General features: G+C 39.5%; 1 protein-coding gene across 1 annotated transcript in view; it reads left to right on the top strand.

Moving 5' to 3' along the window:
• LOC120916769 (mucin-2-like) overlaps positions 1–16,270 on the top strand; it is a 198,160-nt gene extending 181,890 nt beyond the window's left edge. Inside the window, exons 50-53 of the mRNA XM_040327709.1 lie at positions 6,511–6,639; positions 8,934–8,973; positions 12,853–12,976; positions 15,937–16,270. Of these exons, the coding sequence (XP_040183643.1) occupies positions 6,511–6,639; positions 8,934–8,973; positions 12,853–12,976; positions 15,937–16,189 (546 nt within the window). The 3' untranslated portion in view covers positions 16,190–16,270. The remainder of the gene's footprint in view (positions 1–6,510; positions 6,640–8,933; positions 8,974–12,852; positions 12,977–15,936) is intronic.
• The last annotated feature ends 1,661 nt before the right edge of the window (positions 16,271–17,931 follow it).

The raw sequence follows: 17,931 nt of genomic DNA, 5'->3' as shown, positions 1-17,931 counted from the left end.
GGAAGTGACAGGAAATCACTCTAAAGTGAGTGTAAGTCCAACTTTTGCTGTAGTCACCAGGGCAGATATTGTAAGATTTTATCTAGTCTTATAATATAATGACAATTGTAAAATGTTCCTTGGATTTATCATTGGTCTTGTTTATATCATATGTTGCCTTCCTATGCTACTTGCTGCAAAGGCCAGTTATAGGTGGGGGTGGTGGACAGCGTTGTTTGTTGTAATATTACTGTTATTCTGGTCAGGCAACGCACTGACACCTTTGCAGCCATTGTGCGATTTGCTGGGTGTTTAGTGTGCTCCTGTACCCTTAAGACGGGGTGCGCACCCTTCAGTCCACCTGACCTTCACCTATCCATCAGAATCCATGTGCTTCCAATTGTGGAGTCTCTCATAAGCTAGAGATAGGACCACAGATACCAGGGTGCCGTGATGAGGCTCTGTGGCTTACGCATGTATTTGCAGATGTGTGCAGACTAAACCCCTGTTTTAACGCATACAGTTAGATAGGTTGATTCAGTTGTCAGCGGGCTGGCCGGTGAGTAAAGTTTGGATCTTCCTTGGATTTATCCTTGGTCTTGTTTATATCATAACATTTTGCCTTTCCTGGCATTTTCTGTCTTGAAACTGACATTAAACAGGATCTTCACTGCATCTGAGCACCACAAATCAAAAACACTATTTAATGCATTTTTAATAATCAAAGTAAACTCCACCATCCATCCATGTCTCCATTCTTTATTTTGTTGAGAAATCACTTTAAAAAAACACCCCCTAGCATTTCTGGCTGTTGCCATCTTGAGTAAGAGCAAATAAGTTAAGTTAAAATTTGATGATTGAATATATAAAAAACATTCATATATTGGATCATTGAAATATACAAACAAAAGGTGCAAATCTGTTTAATCTCTACATGTTTCGCCATTTGGTGGCTTCTTCAGGAAACTTTTTACAGCAGGCTCAGTATATGAGATGATCACTACAATAGAAAATACATATTCAACAAAATATATAATGAAAAACAGAAAATAAGAATACAAACAAAATACAAAATATTTATATAAAATTGCAGACTGGACAGCATATATACCACAGCCAATGCACTGGCATGGACACTAAAGCCCTGTACACATGATCGGAATTTCCGATGGAAAAAGTCTGATGGACTTTTTTCATCGGAAATTCCGACCGGGTGTATGCCATTCTGAGTTTTTCTGTCAGATATTCCGAGGAATTCCGTCTGAGTTTAGATAGAGAACATGTTCTCTTTTACTCCGATGGAATTCCGTCAACATTCCGATGTGAGTTTGGCCGGGCAAAAGCCAAAACGTGTGTATGGGGCGTTATGCATGCTATGTATTCAATAGATGAAAAGACACCATAATATGGATTGGATATATTGGGTCAATTGGGAGTATCATAGAGAGGGATATGGTATATTAGGAGGATATATCATAGGTCCATCTAGTAAAAAGGGAAATATATATGTCTAAGAAATAATACCTCTAGATTTAAATGAATGGAGAGATAAATTACCTACCTTAAATTTGCCAACAAAAAATCAGCTGAGAAAATATTTAGTTCCAATCTTGTCTGAGAAGACAACAGCCAGGAGAGAAAGTATTCCTCAAGGGCCTTTCCATTTGTATCCCGGGGGTTTCCTTAAATCAGACAAACAGGCTTTCAAGAATACATCAAATCAAACGGCACAAGAGAAACCATAGTTCCATATTCCCTTTACCTATTCAGCCGAATGGTGCAAATACAGAGCTGTCTTCCCAACAAGGACCAGACACTATCTGACTGAATAATTCCTCCTCCTTATATCCATCTCAAATTTGTTTGGCACCAAATGAAGTATAGACACACAGAGTGCTAGACGCCGGATCCCGCCGCACCAGAAGTGACGACAGACGTCACCCGGCGCAACGGAAGTGACGTAGCGGCAGCCGTGAAGTGCCGGAAATGGAGGAGAGACCAGAACAATCATTAACTTCCTATTTCCTGCCAAAGATGATATCACCTATGGTGGCCAATAGATGATAAATTTGTCAATTTGTCACTTTAAAAAACACACCTAGCATTTCTGGCTGTGGCCATCTTGAGTAAGAGCACACGATTTTTGTAGCATTTACTTCCTGGAACCCTTTTGCCCTCAGCTCAAACATGCATGCAGGAGAGTGTGCTTAACTGAGCAAACCCCCCTTCCACTCCTGAAGAATCCTTGGATGTATGACATAATTTACCTAGGCAAAAAAAAAAAACAGGAAGTAACTGAAGAAATGTAAAACAAAAAGTAAATATGATACATTTTCCTATCTATTTACTAATGCTAGCAGCATGTGGATTTAAAATAATTAATTTTGATTGGGAGAGTGAAGTTCCATTTAAAGTGGAATAGAAAGAGGGAGTGAATCTCCAAAGTGAGATACAGACAGTAATAAAAACCTGACAAGAGTCCAAACTCGTCTACACTAAACTACACAAGACAATAGACATTTCAATACCCCAGACTTTGAGGTTGGGGATAGGGTCTGGTTATCCAATAAGAACCTCTCTCTGTGGAAGCTTCCCCCCCAAATTAACATCCCATATATATTCCTACATATAAAAGATTAATGCAGTGACATTCCAAATCAAGTTACTATCCAATATAGGAATTCCAGATGTTCCACTCCAATCTTCAGAATAAGATTCCAGCCCCTTCTCTATTTTTAGCAATTAAGAAAACAGTATGAGGTAGATGAAATGTTGTAAGAGTCATTATGCCATACAGTACCTGGTAAAATGGAAAATCATTGAGCCCAAAGATAGGTCTTGGATCCCAGCTAAACCTTCAGTCTGGGTTCACACTGGTGCAAACACATTGTATGTGATCTACACAGCAATGCGGTGCAAATCACATACGATGTCCGTGCGATCCAAATTCAGCCGAAAAAGTTTGTATGGCAGAATTTGCATCACATTTGGACCAAAATGCTACAATGGTTTGCACTGGAATCGGATTACATGGGTGTTCCTATGCGATCCGATTCCTGTACCATTTTACAGATCACACTGCGATCTGCAAACCGATCTCCGGGTATCATTAACTTTACATTGACACCCACAGTGGTTTGTAGATGTCATTGTGAACTGTTTGCAATTCAGGTGTGATGCGGGAACCCACACAGGGTTTACAGGGTTTCCCGCATTGCACCAATGTGAACCCAACCTTAAGCTGAAACCCTGTGTCTGATAAACACGACCTTGAAAGCATTGTCAGGGCAAGGCCTCATTCCCATTACTATAGTTACATACAGTGGTGCACTATATGTGTTGCCATTCATTGTTAATTGCACACAAGAGCACATATACAGTGCGCTGAAGCTGCATTGTCGTGTAATGTGTTTTGCAAACTAAAAAATCCCCTATTTTCACACATTTAGGTGTGTTTGCAACCTTTTCAAAACAAATAGGCTGCATAATGTAGCACCCTCAATACATCAAAATTGATGAGTTTAAGTGCAGGTTCACACAGGGGCAACCTGACTTACAGCGCGACTTTGCAAGGCGACTACAGCGCGACTTCAGCTTGACTTCAGCTTGACTTGAAGCAACTTACAACGCGACTTAAAGTTGCCTCCAAGACAGGCGACTTTGGCTGTGGCCAATCAAAGAATAATCAGCTCTGTGGGAGGGAGGGGTTTGCCTGAGTAAACTATTTTATTTTCCTGTAAAGTTGCTTCAGTTAAGATGGAGATCCAACTTTGGAGGTAACTTCCATTGAAATCTATGGGTACAAGTTGCCTAGAAGTCGCCTTGAAGTAGTACAGGAATCTTTTCTGAAGTCGGAGCAACTTCAGTAGTGTACATTAAGACGGCTCTCATTGTCTAACATGAGATTTCTGATGTCAAGCGACTTGGGGTCTGACAAGGCGGATCCCAAGTCGCTGTAGTGTGAACCGGCACTAAGGGTACAGTGTTATGAAGTGGATAGTCCAAATATATTATAATAATTTTAAAATAGTAAATAAAAAGAAAATAGTAAATACAATATTTTACATTAAGTTTTGGGTGAGAGTTGAGTCGGGAAGAAGTACAAAGGAGACATTGCTGGAAGAGGCAGTAGAGGAGTAACGCACTATGTGGTTTCCTACCATTTTTTATTTTATGAATATATCAACGCCAAATTGCTAAACTGGAGTGGATCTGATCAGGATCTTGTCCCCTGGAGCTCTTATGCTGGTGTTAGTAGCAGTGTCTGGAATAATCTTTTTCAAGGAAGACTTTAAACATCCTTATACCCTATGAGACCGTTGAAAGCCCGGTCTTTTTCTCTGGTAAGGAGATTTCATTTCCCACACATTGGGTGTCCTTTTATTTCATCTTCGGTGGAGGATCTTTTCACATGCAGATATTGTTGGTCACTTAAATTGGACTCAATTCACCGTTTTTTATGGACTATTTTTTATCACACTCATTGACTAATTGGATGTGTCCGATATTTTGAATGGTTTATTCTCTATTCACTCATTGTGTTCACTCATATCATTATTGGTTATTTTCTCACACATAATTTTCACAGGTTAAGTTATTAGCGCTGTATTATCTTGTATTTTGTATTTTATTTTCCTGTAAAGTTGCTTCAGTTAAGATGGAGATCCAACTTTGGAGGTAACTTCCATTGAAATCTATGGGTACAAGTTGCCTAGAAGTCGCCTTGAAGTAGTACAGGAATCTTTTCTGAAGTCGGAGCAACTTCAGTAGTGTACATTAAGACGGCTCTCATTGTCTAACATGAGATTTCTGATGTCAAGCGACTTGGGGTCTGACAAGGCGGATCCCAAGTCGCTGTAGTGTGAACCGGCACTAAGGGTACAGTGTTATGAAGTGGATAGTCCAAATATATTATAATAATTTTAAAATAGTAAATAAAAAGAAAATGGTAAATACAATATTTTACATTATCTGTGTAAATGCCAACACTGCACAGAATTTATTGAAGTAATATTAAAATAGTAAATAAAAATAAAATAGTAAATACAATTTTACATCCTCTGTATGGCTTAATGCAACATATTAAATTGTATTGTATCCTAACATAGGTTTAATCACGTCTGTTTAACTTACTTGTTATGGAGGGACCTCAAGTGCAGCCCAGCCCTCTCTAAAGGGCTACACATAATATTTAGTGAAAATTATGTGATGGATGGATCCTATCCTATCCAAGGATGGATCTAATGCCTTGTACACACGATCGGAATTTCCTATGAAAGACTGTAAATAGTTGGAGGCAGATGGCCAAAGAGATATTTTAGGAGTTGCTAAAGTCTGGGGATGTGCTTCAGGAGACAGTCATATACTGGAGACACATTACACGAGACTGCTAGAGGTCACTGCTATTACAGCCCCTTTACAAAACAATGATTCCAACTTTGTGCTCCTCACAGCGTCCTTAAAAATTACTTATGCCACACTTGATATTTCTCTCTACACTCTCACCAAATTCCATTATAAAAGATCAAATAAAAAAACATAAAAAGAGATGGACAACATAGAAAACATAAAGAAAGAAAGAAACCAAATCTTTTAACTACCTTAAAAATTAACTCCACTTTTGCTTTTGAAAAAAAAAAAAATCCCTTCTGGGTGATCTATGTAGAATTGCAGGGATTTTAACAAACTTGTTGCAGAGTCCTACCTTTTGTTATTCTGTTTGTCTGTGTCCATGTGAAAAGTCAACCTATATGGGAGTGATTTTGTAATTATTAATCAGCTGCTGCACCTGCTCTAATGAGGAAGTTGGCAGGGTCTGCATCCCTTTAGACATGATTTCCCTTTGTGAGTATCTCACCAAAAATTAAATTTTTGTTGCAGGGGATGCGTAAAATCGAATTTGTATCTTAGTGCAAACTTTTGGTAAAATCAGTAAGCCAATCACAAAGCAGGAAATTACATATCTGGGAGGCATTCTGTACATCATCTTTGTACAGAATGCCTCCAGGTAGCCATATTTCATTGCATTTTACAGAAAATGACAGAGCTGCAGATCAAAAAAAGCAAATTTTTAATAACATTCAATTGCAATATGACTTATGTCGCAATAGTATACGCTATATATATTTTTTTCTCAATTAAAGTGGAAACACCCCTTAAATCCACCTAATGATTTTTTTTTCCTCACTGGGTTAAGCAAGCACCACAACACAGAATATTGTCTGCTGGGGCCCCAGAGGCCCTCACAATAAAGGGCCAAATGGTTAGGCAAGGATGTTAAATACAAATCATTTATATGGGATTCGTTTAGAGTAAAACAGTTAGTAGGAAGAATGTACATCAAAACACAAGCATTTTTTATGTTCTATACAGTATGTTGTAATTGTAGATGTTTTAAATAAGCACAACCAGTCTTTTTGTTTACTGGTCCCTTACACTGTGTAGCATGACATAACACTTATTTATAGGCTTGTTTATAAAGATTATTGATGCTAGTAAATCATAGTTTTCCAATCACTTGTTTTTTTTTAGCCTGGAGCGTCGAGGAAGTCAGAGTATGATTCTTGTACAGTGTATGAATGTACTGTGATCAAAGGTCAGTTCAGCAGATCAGTCTCACAAACCCCGTGCCCATACTTCAATGAAGATAACTGCATACCTGTAAGTAAAATATTTTGTTAAGCTTATACTTTTAGAAACAGTTTTTATATCATTTTGGAAGATCATACTGTATATACAATATTTTTATAACAGAAAACATTTAATATATGACAAAGGATTACCAGAGCACTCTGGGTTATCTAAAGAGGCAAAAAAAACGACCTGCTCTGAGGCTCTGATAAGGGTTAATTACTGAAATGACTCATTGTTATGATTTATTCACCTGTGTTTATAATGCAGCATAAGCTGTTGAATCTGATCAACAATAGTTTATAATGGAGGGACTAGGCAATCTCTGAACACATGTGAAAAAGTGCCTCTAGCTTCACCCGCCTACCCAAAAGAATACCAAATTTTAAAGGCGCCCCTATATTAGATATGTTTTCATGCTAAGGGTATGCTTTTTATTCAGTCTATTTGAGATATATATATATATATATATATATATATATATATATATATATATATATATATATATATATATATATATATATATATATATATATATATATACATATACAGTATCTCACAAAAGTGAGTACACCCCTCACATTTTTGTAAATATTTTATTATATCTTTTAATGTGACTGAAGAAATTACACTTTACTACAATGCAAAGTAGTGAGTGTACAGCTTGTCTAACAGTGTAAATTTGCTGTCCCCTCAAAATAACTCATCACACAGCCATTAATGTCTAAACCACTGGTAACAAAAGTGAGTACACCCCTAAGTGAAAATGTCCGAATTGTGCCCAACTAGCCATTTTCCATTCCTGGTGTCATGTGACTCATTAGTGTTACAAGGTCTCAGGTGTGAATGGGGAACAGGTGTGTTAATTTTGGTGTTATCGCTCTCACTCTCTCATACTGGTCACTGGAAGTTCAACAGGGCACCTCATGGCAAAGAACTCTATGATGATATGAAAAAAAGAATTGTTGCTCTACATAAAGATGGCCAAGGCTATAAGAAGATTGCCAAGACCCTAAAACTGAGCTGCAGCACGGTGACCAAGACCATACAGGGGTTTAAAAAGACAGGTTCCACTCAGAACAGGCCTTACCATGGTCTACAAAGAAGTTGAATGCACGTGCTCTGCGTGATATCCAGAGGTTGTCTTTGGGAAATAGACGTATGAATGCTGCCAGCATTGCTGCAGAGGTTGAAGTGTTGGGAGTCAACCTGTCATTGCTCAGACCATACGCTGCACACTGCATCAAATTGGTCTGCAAAGCTGTCGTCCCAGAAGGAAGTCTCTTCTAAAGATGATGCACAAGAAAGCTTGCAAACAGTTTGCTGAAGACAAGCAGACTAAAGACATGGATTACTGGAACCATGTCCTGTGGTCTGATGAGGCTAAGATACATTTATTTGGTTCAGATGGTGCCAAGTGTGTGGGGCGGCAACCAGGCAAGGAGTACAAAGACAAGTGTGTCTTGCCTACAGTCAAGCATGGTGGTGGGAGTGTCATGGTCTGGGGCTGCATGAGTGCTACAGGGGAGCTTCAGTTCATTGAGGGAACCACAAATGCCAATATGTACTGTGACATACTGAAGCAGAGCATGATCCCCTTCCTTCGGAGACTGGACCGCAGGGCAGTATTCAAACATGATAACAACCCCAAACACTCCTCCAAAACGACCACTGCCTTGCTACAGAAGCTGAGGGTAAAGGTGATGGGCTGACCAAGCATGTCTCCAGACCCAAACTCTATTGAGCATCATTGGGGCATCCTCAAACGAAAGGTGGAGGAGCTCAAGGTCTCTAACATCCACCAGCTCCATGATGTCATCATGGAGGAGTGGAAGAGGACTCCAGTGGCAACCTGTGAAGCTCTGATGAACTTCATGCCCAAGAGGGTTAAGGCAGTGCTGAAAAAATAATGGTGGCCACACAAAATAATGACACTTTGGGCCCAATTCGGACATTTTCACTTAGGGGTGTACTCACTTTTGTTGCCAGCGGTTTAGACATGAATGCCTGTGTGTTGAATTATTTTGAGGGGACAGCAAATTTACACTGTTATACAAGCTGTACACTCACTACTTTACATTGCTGTAAAGTGTAATTTCTTCAGTGTTGTCACATGAAAAGGTATAATAAAACAATTATAAAAATGTGAGGGGGTGTATACTTGTGTGAGATATTATATATATTTATATATATAGCTTAAAAGGACTTCAAAAGTTATTAGTCTGGTGTCCAATGGCTATTACAATGATCGTTTTCTTGTATCCTACTATTATACTCAGAATATATATATATATTTTTTTAATATAACTTATTTATATTTTCAGGGAACCATTGAACTTTCACCTAATGGCTGTTGTAAGAAATGTAAGTACTTATTTACTGAAATGTACAAATTGGTAGAAGTAATTGTGTTTCTTTTTTATTTTAAGTGCTATTTTGGCAGTTGTCCATCCTGCATTACCTTGATTTACTTTGGATTTAATTGCCTAGTAAAGTATCAACTATAGAATAACTGGATATTCTATTCTGTTAGTATTTCAGTCTCGTTACATTGTCCAGCATTTACTTGACATTCCCCAGCCACAGTCACCATATATCCAATAAAATTAGTAAGTTTTAGACAAATGTAACCAGTAAATGTCATTTTTTTTTAAAAGCTCTTTATTGAAAAGAGAGACAAACCATCTACAGTGCAACAAGCACCATATTTGAGACACAAATGGTGACCGTTTCATACAAAGTAAAGATGTTACACACGACCGTTTTTCGGGTTTTAAAAAATGAAATTTTTAAGGGTCTAGAAAAAACTAAGTTTTTTTCAACCCGATCGTTAAAACGGCCTTGCCTACACACGATTGTGAAAAAAAATGCTCTAGCAAAGCGCGGTGACGTACAACACGTACGACGGCACTATAAAGGGGAAGTTCCATTCGGATGACGCGACCCTTTGGGCTGCTTTTGCTGATTTCGTGTTAGTAAAAGACGATTTGCGCTTTTCAGTCTGTTACAGCGTGATGAATGTGCTAACTCCATTACGAACGTTGGTTTTACCAGAACAAGCGTTCCCGTCTTATAACTTGCTTCTGAGCATGCGTGTTTTTTTCACGTTGTTAAAGGCCACACACGACCATTTTTTATGACGTTAAAAACGACAACGTTAAAAACGACAACGTTAAAAACGTTGTGAAAAATTAGAACATGTTCTAAATTTTTAATGCCCATTTTTTACATTGTGAAAACTGCTCTGGAGCCCAGACCGTTTTGTAGCTAAGGCTCCATGTACACGGGACATTTTTACAACTGCTCCTAAATGAATAAACTTGACAGATAGTAACCCACGTTTAAAACGTCAGTTTTGTCGCGTTTACATGTTAGTAGGTAGTGATTGGTAAGCCAAGTTAGTGTTTTTAAAACCTACCTGGTCCAGATGAATTAGGCTAAGTATAACTTAATTATAAGGTGCAATGCTAACATTTTGGCTAGGATTTTTACATCAGTAAATGTCATATTTAGGCCAGCTATACAAGTGTAAATTTCTCTCATTTAGTCCCCCAGAGTGAAAGAGAGAAATCCATTGATTTCCCCATTCATGCTAACAGCATTGATGGAAGACTGCTGTTTATTGTATTCAAGCAACCGCAGCACCAGTGTAGTCAACCCCAAATGGGACGGGGTTAACGCCGTTTAAGATAGTCCATTCCAAACCCAAGACAGCTATCGACACGCCATAATCCGGTGAACATGACCCATACGAATTCCCCCAGTAATGAGACACAGCTCTGTTTGAGGTTCAAAACAAATAGACTCTTTAATGAGAAAATCAGGCTCTTATATACAGTTAGTAATCAAAATGAACAATGACTCAACTCCACCCACAACATGACACAAGGAGCCCAATACACATCTTTTTTGGTAGACATTCTGGCACCATCTCTGACATCATTTACATGAGCTAATTAACTAATCATTTACCCAGACAAGGTGACTCTGAGACATGACCCCTCAAGGTAGACATCCCGGCACCTCTCACCTGCCACACAATACACATTTATCACAGGACTCCTTCACACAATGCAGTGTCAATTAGCACAACACATTGAAAAGGTCTTAGGAGAATAAAAGGTCTTAGGAGCCATCCTAGATTAATTTACATCACAGTAGCAGACGACATTAACACCTAACATAATGTGTTCCCACATTGAATGAGTCACTCTTTCAATTAACCCGTTAAGTTCAGAATCAACAACCTGTAAATAGTTCTTCCAGATCTTCTGGAATATATTGTGAATTACAGACCCATGTTAAAGCAATCCAAGATATGTCCATTATTTCCTGGTTCATACTTTGTAAGAGCTTCTGGATTCCACGGGCCCTCCCGTTACAACCCGTAACTACCTGAATACCCAAACGATAACTGCATCTCATTGGGTATAGTCACTATTCAGACAGTAATCTCCCCCAGTTCAGTCAATGTTTAGATTTTATTTTATTGAGCTAGGCTGTACCGACCGACAATACCATCTGCAGCTGAATCGGCCAAAATTTGAGCCTTGCATTGCTACATTTATAGCAAAATCTATTTCAGTTCAGTGAGTGTCCAGTTCAGTCTCCATAGCGCTGAAACTAAGGGCCTGATCCACAAAAAAAACTTTTCAGCGGTGTAACTTAAATCCGTCCGGCACAAAGCGTGCCTAATCTAATGGGGCGAGTCCCATTTAGAGTCCCATTTAAATTAGGCGCGCTCCCGCGCCGGACGTACTGCGCATGCTCCCGATGTTATTTTCCCGACGTGCTTTGCGCGGATTTACGTTGCTCCGGGTTTTGAGAATCGCGACGGGCGTAAAAAAAAAAAAAGAGTTGCGGCGGGGAAAAAAAATGTTTAAAAAAAAAAATGACAGCGACGCAGGATAGAAGGGTATACTTTTACAAGGTGTAAACAGTTTACACTTTGTAAAAGCAGCCCTAATTTTTGCGACGGCAAACTAATACTTACGGAGAAAAAACAAAGCGTAAAAGCTTTGTGGATCTCCGTAAGTGCTAATTTGCATACCCGACGCTGGATTTCGACGAGAAATGCCCCCAGCGGCGGCCGCGGTACTGCATCCTAAGATCCGACAGTGTAAGTCCCTTACACATGTCCGATTTTTTGCCTATCTATGAGAAACTGATTCTGTGGATCAGTTCCATAGATGGAAACAGGGATACGACGGCGTATCAGTAGATACGCCGGCGTATCCCTTTTGTGGATCAGGCCCTATGTTTTTACATATGTAGACATTTTTTGTCTATTAAAGTGTATCCTATAACAAAGTGTTCAACCTTCACCTTAAATGCACAGGTTGAGCACTCCCCTTAGACAGTTATTGCCTTTCCATTATAAAATTCTATGATCTGGCTTCTTAAGCCAGGAAATTGTTGTTTTCAAATGTGTCCAATGAATTACCAGCAAATCTGCAGTGGTTGTAAAATCCATCCATTTATACATAGGCCGGGTACACACGGACAAACATGTATGGTGAAAGCGGTCCGTCGGACCGTTTTCACCATACATGTCTGCCAGAGGGCTTCTGTACGATGGTTGTACACACCATCGTACAGAAGTCCGCGCGTAAACAATACGCGGGGCGTGTCCGCGGTGTCGCCGCGTCGATGACGCGGTGTCGCCGCGACAATGACGCGGCGACGTGGGCGGCCCGCCTTTAAAATGCTTCCACGCATGCGTCGAAGTCATTCGACGCATGCGAGGGACGGCGGGCGCCTGGACATGTACGGTAGGTCTGTACTGACGACCGTACATGTCCGAGCGGGCTGAATTCCAGCGGGCTGTTTTAAAACAAGTCCAGGAATATTTGCCCGCTGGGAAAAGGCCCGGCGGGCAAATGTTTGCTGGAATTCGGCCCGCTCGCGCCCACACACGACCAAACATGTCTGCTGAAACTGGCCTGCGGGCCAGTTTCAGCAGACATGTTTGCTCGTGAGTATGGGGCCTTAGAGTGAATGTTAATGAAAACACCTTTTTTCCATTGAACAACAAATGTTGGCAAAAGTCAGAGAATTAATTTTCCACCGGGTGAATGTTTGGCCAATGTACAGTGACTGTAGAGGTTTGAATACTGATTAGTGAATTTCGGGAAAATGTCTGCCCAGGCAAATCCTTTATACATATGTGTCTATACTAATTTCAGACAACATATCATTTGATAACTCTAAACTGTTTTTGATGTGATATTATTAACCCTGCAGGTATTGAAACCAGCCCGTCCTGCAAGTTGCATCAAAAATTGGAATACCTATCTCACAATAACTGTCAATCAGAAGATATGGTGAATATAACTTATTGTGAAGGACCTTGCAATACCCTTTCCATGTAAGATCATTATTCTATTAAATAAGCAAATTGTACAAATTTATGCTAAGGAACTTATCATTGTATTGCAAACACTCTAAAGTTAGTCAAATATTATGCATGTATGCGTATTTACAAATCTGTGATACCTTTTGCATTGGCCATATTTCATATTATCTATCGCCTATCATGCCTAGTTCCTTTGACTTTAGTAGGGGGTAATGAAGAGATGCCATCATCTGAGAGAAGTGGTATAATCATATCGCACCAAATAATCCATTTTCATTATTGGCCAGGGAGCAGGCAGTTCTGTTCCCACCCCAATCCTCCTTCTCTTCTGCTAATTTATCAACCGTTTGTTGTTACTTAGTTTTCCAAAATGCAGCTGTCAATCAAATCAAATGAGAGAATACAGGACAGGACTGGGGGAACCATGTTGTTATTTGCACTAATGGTTTTTTTTCCTCATGTAGTACGAGTGAAGCAGTGATCTCCAAACTGCGGCCTGGCTGCCAGATGTGGCTTTCAGTACTATTCCATCCAATGACACCAACAATAGGGCTGTATTCCTTTCACTGACAACAACAATGGGGCACTATTAGGCCTCGTACACAATAGGTTAAACAGAGGACAACGGTCTGATGGACCGTTTTCATCGGTCAAAACCGATCGTGTGTGGGCCCCACAAGTTATTTAACCATCGGTTAAAAAAAAGCCAACTTGCTTTAAATTTAACCGATGGATTCCTAACCGATGGGAAAAAAACGATCGTTAGTAGGCACAACCATCGGTTAAAAATCCATGCATGCTCAGAATCAAGTCGACGCATGCTTGGAAGCATTGAACTTCGTTTTTTTCAGCACATCGTTGTGTTTTACGTCACCGCATTCTGACACAATGGTTTTTTTAACTGATGGTGTGTAGGCGCGAGGGACCATCAGTCAGCTTCATCGGTTAACCGATGAAAATGGTCCATCGGTCCATTCTCATCGGATGGACTGATCGTGTGTACGTGGCATTAGAAGGTCATCTGTGAGGTCAGGCACTGATTTGGACGAGAAGGCCTGGCTTGCAGTCTCCACTCTAGATCATCCCAAAGGTGTTCTATCAAGTTGAGGTCAGTGCAGGCCAGTCAAGTTCCTCTACCCCAAACATGCTCATCTATGTCTTTATGAACCTTGCTTTGTGCACTGGTGTGCAGTCATGTTGAAACAGGAAGGGCCACCCCCAAACTGTTCCCACAATGTTGGGAGCATGAAATCATCCAAAATGTCTTGGTATGCTGACTCCTTAAGAGTTCCCTTCACTGGAACTAAGAGGCAAAGCCCAACCCCTGAAAAACAACCCCACACCATAATTCCCCCTTCACCAAATGATTTGGACCAGTGCACATAGCAAGGTCCATAAAGACACGGATGAGAAAGTTTGGGGTGGAGGGACTTGACTGGCCTGCACAGAGTCCTGACCTTAACCCGATAGAACACCTTTGGGATGAATCAGAGCAGAGACTGCGAGCCATGCCTTCTCATCCACATCAGGGCCTGACCTCACAAATGCTCTTCTGGAGGTATGGTTAAACATTCCCATAGACACACTCCTAAACCTCGTGGACAGCCTTCCCAGAAGAGTTGAAGCTGTTGTGGCTGCAAAGAGTGGGCCAACTAAATATTGAACCCTACGGACTAAGACTGGGATGCCATCAAATTTCATGTGTGTGTAAAGGCAGGCGTCACAATATTTTGGGTAATCTAGTGTATGAATATATATATATATATATAAATATATATATATATATATATATATATATATATATATATATATATATATATACTACTCTGGGGAAGTGATCAGGATTTATTTTTTACACATGATTGCTAATACCAATGAATTTCATTGGTATACGCAACCATTTCTACTAGATTAAACTGATTCATTTAGTGTATTTTGTTGTGATTAACCATGATTGGCCAAAGCTAATCACATGGTACAGATGGACTGTGATTGGCCCCAGCAGGCCAGTATAGCAATAAGAGGACATCATGTAACTTCCATTCCAAAGAAGGAAAGTCCCACCCTGCTGTCGATCTGCTATAGGCCGGGCAGGAAGGTGTAAAAAGGTGTAAAAAAGTAAACAAACTAAAAAGTATGAATAATAATAATACAAGGGTTCTTCAAAAAGTTTCCACACTTTTTGTTTATGAGTTTCGCAGCCATCTTTACCACAGCATCTTTACTAAACTGCAGGGTCAGCTGGCTTTCCAGACAGACTAGTCACATGACACAACCAATTACTACTCCTCCCGCCCTCACTGTTTCCAGCAAAAATATAAAATTGCAGAGACTTTTGTAATAAAAACAGTATTTCATAATTTTTCATAATTTTCTGTGTACCTCCTCCTCTATGAAGTTTATAATACAATATAAAATAAAATAAAAATATCAAAAAATATAAAATGAATAAAATGTATTTTTCCTAAATCAGCTATCCACTGTGTAAAGCCTTGTACACACGATCGGACTTCCAGTGGACTTTTTGGTGGATTTTGGTCCAAAGGGTGTTGGCCGTGAACTTGTTCTACATACACACGGCACAACATTTTCAGGCAACATTCACCAATCATGTGGTTTTTCAGTTCTTTACCGCCACCATTTGGGCAACTTCTGCTATTGTTGTCTGATGTTTAGCATTGGTTCCGAGCATGCGTGTTTGTACTTTGGATTTTAGTTGCATGGACTTGCGTACACACGATCGGATACATCGACGTAACAGATTTTTGCCAGACAGTTGGTGAGCATGAACAGCCAACATTTGTTGTTGTTAATTCAGCCAACAATTGTCTGATGGATTATCAGACATACCACGTCCATCAGACAATTATGGCCATAAAATTGGATCGTGTGTATGGGCCTTAAAAGTGATAACATATTTATGTAGAACCACCGTAATCCATATAATTGATTTACTTCCATCTTCTATGTAGATACTCGGCGGCTGCCAGTAAAATGTCCCACAATTGCACCTGTTGCCAGGAGGTGAAGACCAGAGAAAGAATAGTGCCGATGAAATGCAGCCATGGACGTCAAGAAGAACTCGTTTATGTTATGGTGGAGGAGTGTAACTGTGTCAGCACTGACTGTGAATCGTCGCAGTCACAGAAGGCATTTACAACTGCCCGAGCTCGGCCCACCACTAGGGGCAGGAAACGAGGCAGTTCAGAGGAAGCCATAAACTAAGTACATGGCTATTTCTATAAAGTATATGTAAACTCCTGTTCATTATTTTAAAGTCTGTTTTAAAATTAAAATAATTATAGCTTATAATAGTTTCCTGTATTATTTTAAGGATTAATTGTAAATATATTTAATTGTTGTAACAGCCATTAAACCTAAAGACATTTTCGAATTTAGGCCTCATTTACAGTCTTACCGATCTGTACACCCATACATAAGTCTGTTTTCGCCTGCAAGGGGTGCACAAGTGTTTTATGCAGACCTAAATCAATGAAAGACATCCACCTGTATAGATCTCCAAGCTCATCCCTGACTGTAGATTTATGTGGGTCTGATGCATGGATCAGACCGTGGTTTTTCTGCATCCTAATGCCGCGTACACACCATCACTTTATGTGATGAAAAAAAATGACGTTTTTAAAAACGTCACTTTAATTGACTGTGTGTGGGGGAAAACGTCGTTTTATGTCTTGTAAAAAACGACCAAAAAAAATTGAAGCATGCTTCAATTTTATGTGTCGTTTTTCAAAAGTGCACTTTTTACTTCACAGAAATTGACCGTGTGTAGCAAAAAACGTCGTTTTCTAAGACGTTTTTTCATCCACGCATGCCCAGAAGCTACTTATGAAGCAAGCTTCAATGGTAAAACGTGGTGGAACGTAACCTCACTTTGCAAGATCATTGTGAGAAAACGATGGTGTGTAGGCAACTTCGTCTTTGAAAAATGAAGTTTCAAAAACGTCATTTTTTACTTCACAGAAAGTGTCGTTTTTTTTCATCACATAAAGTGATGGTGTGTACGCGGCATAATACTTGGATCGGACCCTTCGAGGTGCATGCAGCAGGCTGCCTGCATGAGTCTGCACAGAACATCTGTGAATCCGTGTGGGTCAAAATGGTCCTTTGCATGAGTGGACGGATTGGTACGCCATTGTGAACGACGCCTTATTGTGCTACAGTTTTTCAACACCTTTCTCAAACTTTTTACGTTAAAAGAACCCTTGAATTTTTTTTTTTTTTTTTCACAAAGTCTATAATGGGTGAACAATAGTACATAATACATTGTAAATAATACATCAAGTAGGCAATGAGAACAGAAAATAATTTTGGCAGAGATAATATACAACAATACAGTCATTGCATACAGTATCATTGGCAATAAAGCACAAATAGCAAAACTGTCGCCGTAATTTTTTTTTTTACTAGAACGAAGAACAGGTATATGCATGTAGTCGCATAATCTTATAGATAGAAGGAAAGAGGGGAGGAAATTAAAAAAAAAAAAAAGAATAATTCCCAGACATTTAAAGCTAAGTGATATAAATATATAAAGGAGAGAATTTAACAAAGTTAAAAGATAACATATTTTTCTGTATTAAAACCACTTTTATGTAGTAACCTGCTGATAATTTTGATTTAATTGGGGGTCAGTGGGAAAAATGCCTCAACATCAGCAGACATTAAAAAAAATACCCTTCTACAGTGATGGTCACAATGCTACCCTGAGGCCTCGTACACACAATAGGTTAACCAGAGGACAACGGTCTGATGGACCGTTTTCATCGGTCCAAACCGATCGTCTGTAGGCTCCATAGGTTATTTAACCATAGGTTAAAAAAAAGCCAACTTGCTTTAAAATTAACCCATGGATTCCTAACCGATGGGAAAAAAACGATCGTTAAAAGGCACAACCATCGGTTAAAAATCCACGGATGCTCAGAATCAAGTCGACGCATGCTTGGAAG

This window comes from Rana temporaria, chromosome 11 (assembly GCF_905171775.1).
Source record: "Rana temporaria chromosome 11, aRanTem1.1, whole genome shotgun sequence".
NCBI lineage: Eukaryota > Metazoa > Chordata > Amphibia > Anura > Ranidae > Rana > Rana temporaria.
Note: the sequence above shows the minus strand (reverse complement) of the source record. Positions and strands in the feature narration are given on the sequence as shown.